Here is an 8,485-nt window from a genome sequence, read left to right on the forward strand (position 1 = left end):
CTAGAATCAGTTGAAATGTCATGAATGACTTTCATTCATGACTAATTTTTCCTATTTTGATGCTCTGATTGGCCACAGCTATCACATGGTACAGGGTGATGTGGCTGACCCGGGTACAATGTGATCACTGGTGACCAATCACATTGCGCACAGTAGTAAACAGTGATCTCATGAATGGATTCCATTTGTGAATGTTGTGAAGTGTGATCGCACGGCGATCATGTGGTATCTTGGCCGATCACAGTTGCCCAATATGGAGCACCTCAATCATATTTTCTTAGTCAACTATCCCCTTTAAAAAAAAAAATTGCAATAATAATGTCACAATATGGGGCTCATAAAGACCTTTAAAATTGCCTTCCCATAAATAACTAATAATATTCTAAAAATGTGGATCCATAATTTAGCCACCACCATCCAGTCAGATGTGATTTACTCCTTGCATTGAGTGAAATGAGTTTTTCCAATGAGTTTTTTCCCGTTTGTGGCAGTCCTTTGTCTGTACGTCTGTCTGTCAACTTGACGTGACGTTGACCTTGCGGCACTCGCTGGTCTGTACTTCCTGCCATACCCGCGCCATGTTCTCCTCATTAACACCATGGACCACCAGTGCTTCTTTGTACCTACACACATCGTACTTTAATCCTTTCACGTAGAAGCGACTGTCATGTTGAAAGAATAGGTTGGCTGCCACAGTGAGAAATCCAAAATATACGTCGTCCAATGGGAAAACAGGGAGTAGCAGGGAGGCCTTGTACAGGTCCTTCACTGAGGCTCCGGGGAACAGAAAACCGCCTCCGGAGACAAAACCTGGATAATGTTCCTGGGGGTACAGTGTCTTTGTGATGCTGTATTTGGTCTCACGCATGACAGGTGGCCTATGATAGTGAAAACCATGAATTGTATTTGGGGATCCATTTTCTGTAATATACTGTACAATCACGTCTGGATTCACAAATTCATCATCGTCAACTGTAGGGAGGAAAAAGTTAATTAATATGTATAAAGATCATTAACCATATCTATCTATCTATCTATCTATCTATCTATCTATCTATCTATCTATCTATCTATCTATCTATCTATCTATCTATCTATCTATCTATCTATCTATCTATCTATCTATCTATCTATCTATCTATCTATCTATCTATCTATCTATCTATCTATCTATCGATCATGCAGAGACATATTATTTTATTAATGTACCACCCTCCTAGGTAGGTGCTAGAAGAATGTATAGTTTTTGGGCCTGTCTGCTTACCAGGAAGATTGCCAAGTCAATTTAGATTGCTCTCTGCTTACCAGAGAGCAGGATCCATTGGTAGGGTCTGCTCATGGTGCTCAGGTGCAGCTCAGCTTGTCTGAATGTTTCACGCTGGTCCAGAAGAGAGGTGTATTAGACAGTGGGAGGAAACCTGACAAGTGAGGGCACAAGCATTGTTACAGCCCTGGCGATTGGCAGAGGAAAGTGCCTCGGTGCATGCTGGGTGACTTTATAAATGCCAAGGGCACATGGGCAAATACGGCTGGAAAGCAGGGTCCCAGGGGGAGGGGGCTTCTGCCCCTCCTCTGTAGAAGCTGCCATGCAACCTTGGGTAGTCGACCTGATGGCCTGAAAGTCGGAGAGGAGCTGAGCCTGGATGTCCTGCAGAGCTGACTGGAAGGGAGACACGTGAGGGCTGTCCCCTTCATTGGAAGAGTCCGTGGATGGGTGTCAGTCAAGGGGATGCTAGAGGGTATCCTGAAGATAAAGTAGTTGCATCAAGTCTGCTGCTAGAGAGAGCAAGACTTAATTCTTCCATACAAGAGGCCGTATGGTCAAAGCAGTCTGTTTTCTTCAACAAATAACCTGGTGAGGCCAAGTGAGAGTTGTCCTTATCTACTATGAATAGTTCAGTTGGATTATCCCACTATTCCCTTCTCCCATCCAAGTTTCACAATAAATACAAAACCAAATACCCTGGACTGTTTGTTAAGTAATGATCTTCAGGTAATCAGAGGGAGGCCTAAGAAGTCAACACACAGCAAGCCCTATGGGGACAGTGCTACATTAATACAAATATCCCCTCCTCTCTCCTGTGTAACCATATCTCTGTAATCTCTCCCCACCCTCCTATCATGTGTGACTGCACCTCTGGGGGAGAAGCTGCAGAGACATAGGCACACAGGAGAGGAGAGGGGGGAGAGGCTGCAGAGACATAGACACACAGGAGAGGAGAGGAGTGAGAGGCTGCAGAGACACAGACACACAGGAGAGGAGTGGGGTGAGAGGCTGCAGAGACATAGACACAGAGGAGAGGGGTGGGGGGAGAGGCTGCAGAGACATAGACACACAGTAGAGGAGAGGGGGGAGAGGCTGCAGAGACATAGACACACAGGAGAGGAGTGGGGTGAGAGGCTGCAGAGACATAGACACACAGGAGAGGAGTGGGGTGAGAGGCTGCAGAGACATAGACACACAGGAGAGGAGAGGGATGAGAGACTGCAGAGACATAGACACACGGGAGAGGAGAGGAGAGGGGTGAGAGGCTGCAGAGACATAGACACACAGTAGAGGAGAGGGGGGAGAGGCTGCAGAGACATAGACACACAGGAGAGGAGTGGGGTGAGAGGCTGCAGAGACATAGACACACAGGAGAGGAGAGGGATGAGAGACTGCAGAGACATAGACACACGGGAGAGGAGAGGAGAGGGGTGAGAGGCTGCAGAGACATAGACACACAGGAGAGGAGAGGGGTGAGAGGCTGCAGAGACATAGACACACAGGAGAGGAGAGGGGTGAGAGGCTGCAGAGACATAGACACACAGGAGAGGAATGGGGTGAAAGGCTGCAGAGACATAGACACACAGGAGAGGAGAGGGGGGAGAGGCTGCAGAGACATAGACACACAGGAGAGGAGTGGGGTGAGAGGCTGCAGAGACATAGACACACAGGAGAGGAGAGGGATGAGAGACTGCAGAGACATAGACACACGGGAGAGGAGAGGAGAGGGGTGAGAGGCTGCAGAGACATAGACACACAGGAGAGGAGAGGGGTGAGAGGCTGCAGAGACATAGACACACAGGAGAGGAGAGGGGTGAGAGGCTGCAGAGACATAGACACACAGGAGAGGAATGGGGTGAAAGGCTGCAGAGACATAGACACAGAGGAGAGGAGAGGGGGGAGAGGCTGCAGAGACATAGACACACAGGAGAGGAGAGGGGAGAGAAGCTGCAGAGACATAGACACACAGGAGAGGAGAGGGGAGAGAGGCTGCAGAGACATAGACACACAGGAGAGGAGAGGGGGGAGAGGTTTCAGAGACATAGACACACAGGAGAGGAGAGGGGAGAGGGGCTGCAGAGACATAGACACACAGGAGAGGAGAGGGGGGGAGGCTGCAGAGACATAGACACACAGGAGGGGAGATAGGCTGCAGAGACATAGACACACAGGAGGGGAGATAGGCTGCAGAGACATAGACACACAGGAGAGGAGAGGGGGGAGAGGTTGCAGAGACATAGACACACAGGAGAGGAGAGGGGAGAGGGGCTGCAGAGACATAGACACACAGGAGAGGAGAGGGGAGAGAGGCTGCAGAGACATAGACACACAGGAGGGGAGATAGGCTGCAGAGACATAGACACACAGGAGAGGAGAGGGGTGAGAGGCTGCAGAGACATAGACACACAAGAGAGGAGAGGGGGGAGAGGCTGCAGAGACATAGACACACAGGAGAGGAGAGGGGTGAGAGGCTGCAGAGACATAGACACACAGGAGAGGAGAGGGGTGAGAGGCTGCAGAGACATCGACACACAGTAGAGGAGAGGGGTGAGAGGCTGCAGAGACATAGACACACAGGAGAGGAGAGGGGAGAGATGCTGCAGAGACATAGATACACAAGAGAGGAGAGGGGGAGAGGCTGCAGAGACAGACACACAGGAGAGGAGTGGGGAGAGAGGCTGCAGAGACATAGACACACAGTAGAGGAGAGGGGTGAGAGGCTGCAGAGACATAGACACACAGGAGAGGAGAGGGGAGAGAGGCTGCAGAGACATAGAAACACAGGAGGGGAGAGAGGCTGCAGAGACATAGACACACAGGAGAGGAGAGAGGTGAGAGGCTGCAGAGACATAGACACACAAGAGAGGAGAGGGGGGAGAGGCTGCAGAGACATAGACACACAGGAGAGGAGAGGGGTGAGAGGCTGCAGAGACATAGACACACAGGAGAGGAGAGGGGTGAGAGGCTGCAGAGACATAGACACACAGGAGAGGAGAGGGGTGAGAGGCTGCAGAGACATAGACACACAGGAGAGGAGAGGGATGAGAGGCTGCAGAGACATAGATACACAAGAGAGGAGAGGGGGAGAGGCTGCAGAGACAGACACACAGGAGAGGAGTGGGGAGAGAGGCTGCAGAGACATAGACACACAGGAGAGGAGAGGGGTGAGAGGCTGCAGAGACATAGACACACAGGAGAGGAGAGGGGTGAGAGGCTGCAGAGACATAGATACACAAGAGAGGAGAGGGGGAGAGGCTGCAGAGACAGACACACAGGAGAGGAGTGGGGAGAGAGGCTGCAGAGACATGGACACACAGGAGATGAGAGGGGAGAGAGGCTACAGAGACATAGAAACACAGGAGAGGAGAGGGGAGAGAGGCTACAGAGACATAGACACACAGGAGAGGAGAGGGGTGAAAGGCTGCAGAGACATACAGGAGAGGAGAGGGGTGAGAGGCTGCAGAGACATAGACACTCAGGAGAGGAGAGGGGTGAGAGGCTGCAGAGACATAGACACACAGGAGAGGAGAGGGGTGAGAGGCTGCAGAGACATAGACACACAAGAGAGGAGAGGGGTGAGATGCTGCAGAGACATAGACACACAGGAGAGGAGAGGGGTGAGAGGCTGCAGAGACATAGACACACAGGAGAGGAGAGGGATGAGAGGCTGCAGAGACATAGACACACAGGAGAGGAGAGGGATGAGAGGCTGCAGAGACATAGACACACAGGAGAGGAGAGGGGAGAGAGGCTGCAGAGACATAGACACACAGGAGAGGAGAGGGGTGAGAGGCTGCAGAGACATAGACACACAGGAGAGGAGAGGGGTGAGAGGCTGCAGAGACATAGACACACAGGAGAGGAGAGGGGTGAGAGGCTGCAGAGACATAGACACACATGAGAGGAGAGTGGTGAGAGGCTGCAGAGACATAGACACACAGGAGAGGAGAGGGTGAGAGGCTGCAGAGACATAGACACACAGGAGAGGAGAGGGGTGAGAGGCTGCAGAGACATAGATACACAAGAGAGGAGAGGGGGAGAGGCTGCAGAGACAGACACACAGGAGAGGAGTGGGGAGAGAGGCTGCAGAGACATGGACACACAGGAGATGAGAGGGGAGAGAGGCTACAGAGACATAGAAACACAGGAGAGGAGAGGGGAGAGAGGCTACAGAGACATAGACACACAGGAGAGGAGAGGGGTGAAAGGCTACAGAGACATACAGGAGAGGAGAGGGGTGAGAGGCTGCAGAGACATAGACACTCAGGAGAGGAGAGGGGTGAGAGGCTGCAGAGACATAGACACACAAGAGAGGAGAGGGGTGAGATGCTGCAGAGACATAGACACACAGGAGAGGAGAGGGGGAGAGGCTGCAGAGACATAGACACACAAGAGAGGAGAGGGGTGAGATGCTGCAGAGACATAGACACTCAGGAGAGGAGAGGGGTGAGAGGCTGCAGAGACATAGACACACAGGAGAGGAGAGGGGTGAGAGGCTGCAGAGACATAGACACACAAGAGAGGAGAGGGGTGAGATGCTGCAGAGACATAGACACACAGGAGAGGAGAGGGGTGAGAGGCTGCAGAGACATAGACACACAGGAGAGGAGAGGGATGAGAGGCTGCAGAGACATAGACACACAGGAGAGGAGAGGGATGAGAGGCTGCAGAGACATAGACACACAGGAGAGGAGAGGGGAGAGAGGCTGCAGAGACATAGACACACAGGAGAGGAGAGGGGTGAGAGGCTGCAGAGACATAGACACACAGGAGAGGAGAGGGGTGAGAGGCTGCAGAGACATAGACACACAGGAGAGGAGAGGGGTGAGAGGCTGCAGAGACATAGACACACATGAGAGGAGAGTGGTGAGAGGCTGCAGAGACATAGACACACAGGAGAGGAGAGGGTGAGAGGCTGCAGAGACATAGACACACATGAGAGGAGAGTGGTGAGAGGCTGCAGAGACATCGACACACAGGAGAGGGGTGAGAGGCTGCAGAGACATAGACACACAGGAGAGGAGAGGGGTGAGAGACTTCAGAGACATAGACACACAGGAGAGGAGAGGAGAGGAGAGGAGAGGAGAGGAGAGGAGAGGGGTGAGAGGCTGCAGAGACATAGACACACAGGAGAGGAGTGGGGTGAGAGGCTCCTAAACTCTGATAATGGGGTACTTTGACGCAGTAGTGGGCTTGAGCACGATATGGCCATATGGTGGGACCAAACCCCCATTTTTATTTATGGACTCTCTTCAGATTTGGTAGTTATTTCTTTTGCATTTGCGCGCTATTCTTTTTTAATAAGTTTAGGAGATATTCACCATACCTTCAGGTAAGCCTTATTATAGTGGTGTTAGTGGTAAAGCAGAGTTTTGTACCACTCTAATGCCTACATTTGATTACTAACAGCATGGAAATACCAACTGTGTAGAGTAGAAGTGTACAGGACTGTCAGGTTGCCAATATTCTGCTTCCATAGAAAGTAAAAGCAAAAAAGCTAAGATTTCAGTATCTCTGTTGCGAATTTTGAGGATTAATTTCTACACAATGCCCATAATCAGGGCTGTATTTTGGCCTAGGCCAACAAGGCCCAGGCCTAGGGCGGCACTTTGCAGGGGGGCAGCAAAAAAAGCCACCCACCCCCCTCCACCTGAGACTTGGCCACTGGTTGCTAGAGCCGCCTCTCTCACCCCCTCTCTATCACCTCCCTCTCTCTCTCTCCCTCTCATCCGCCCTCTCACTCTTTAAATTCCCCCCACTCCCCTCTCCTTCATCCCCCCTCTCTCTCCCTCCCTCACCCACCCGCTCTCCCTCACCCTTCTCTCCCTCTCTCACCCCCCCCCCCATGAGATCTCAGGAGTTAATGCTGGGACTTGTAGTCCTTTAATTTTGGAGGGAGCAACATCCGTTAAAAAAGGAGTGGGGCATATTTACATAGGAGGGGGGGGGGGGGCTCAATTTTAGTCTTGCCTAGGGCAGCACAAAACCAAAATACACCACTGCCCATAATTAGAGAAGTGCTTGTTGAGAAATACCTTAGTGTGCCTAGCCTTGGTTATTCATCTCTCACCTTTAAATATATGATCCACTTGAGGTGACTTCAGATACAACCACTCCAAGAAGCACCGTTCTTTCAAGGACAAGTTATGGTGTCCTTCAGTCATGTCCCATTGTAGAATGTCACCGTACACTTGGCTCTCAAATTTCACAATTTCCATTTGTCCTTTCACATCCGTCGTTCCCAACAAGAATATCGGTTTAAGTCTGTATCCATTTATCTCTCTCTCTTTAGCCCATGTCTTCCGCAGTTCTGACCTCCTTGTTCCCGTACTGGGTTGGGATTTCACCGCCAGAATCAGCAGTTTTTGGTTGGTTGCTCCTTGTTCCTCCTGGTTTGGCTCCAGGGTGAGTCTGCATTTGTAACTCTGTAGATGGGGGAACTCCGCCTCAAAACTTGTTAGGTTCAGATGATAAGTGTAAGTGCCATTGGACAGGGTTACTGACTGCCTCATTATGGGGGGCTGTGTTTTGGCTGGTGTTGGGGCAAAGCGCATCGTTCGGGGGATACCTCTGCTGTTCATGATCCATCTCACCATCAGAAAAGTCGCGATGGAGAACAAGGAGGCATTCATGAGGATTCCTTTACGTCTCATTGTGCCCTGGATAGAGACAGCAAGGATTTTAATACAGTCTGTAAAAAAAAAAAAAAAAACTAAAATGTTTTATTTATTTAATTCCCTTTTTTGAAACATACTGTGTCCTTTTTTTCTTTATTTTATTATTTTCACATTTTTGTCAACAGCAGATAAATCCTTAATTGAACGTTCAGTTTAAATCAGCCCTACCTTCCAGTTGGTTTTCTTCAGAAATAGCCACAGCCTGAGTAGAAATGCCTCTTCTCTGCCAGCAAACTACAGAGAAGGACCCTTGCTCCCTGTGTGGAAGCAGTGGTCTCTCTGACACATCCCTTTCTGAGTTCAGAGCTAGAGTTCTTCAATCAGCAGGGGGCATTAGATCTACTCATTGCACAGCTATAAGTTGGACCCAGTAGGGTGTGTGTTGGACCTCTGTAGAGAGACCACTGCTTCCACACATCGAGCAAGCATCCTTCTCTGCAGCATGTTGACAGGGAACAGGCTTTTCTACTCAGGCTGTGACTGCTTTCTGAAAAGACCGTGCTCACCTTTTGTTTTGATGCACTTGTAATGGATTTAGAGG

At 50.5% G+C, this 8,485-nt stretch overlaps 1 protein-coding gene across 1 annotated transcript; it reads right to left on the reverse strand.

Moving 5' to 3' along the window:
• Positions 1-514: 514 nt before the first annotated feature.
• Positions 515-7,920, reverse strand: LOC309553985 (beta-1,3-galactosyltransferase 5-like; the record flags this gene model as incomplete). Its single annotated transcript, XM_082255504.1, has 2 exons — positions 515-972; positions 7,338-7,920. The coding sequence occupies 2 exons, from the start codon at positions 7,918-7,920 to the stop codon at positions 515-517; spliced, it is 1,041 nt and encodes a 346-aa protein (XP_082111630.1).
• Between the last annotated feature and the right edge of the window lie 565 nt (positions 7,921-8,485).

The sequence above is a fragment of the Pelophylax lessonae genome (genome assembly GCF_965119305.1).
Source record: "Pelophylax lessonae genome assembly, chromosome: 4".
In the NCBI taxonomy this organism is placed as follows: Eukaryota; Metazoa; Chordata; class Amphibia; order Anura; family Ranidae; genus Pelophylax; species Pelophylax lessonae.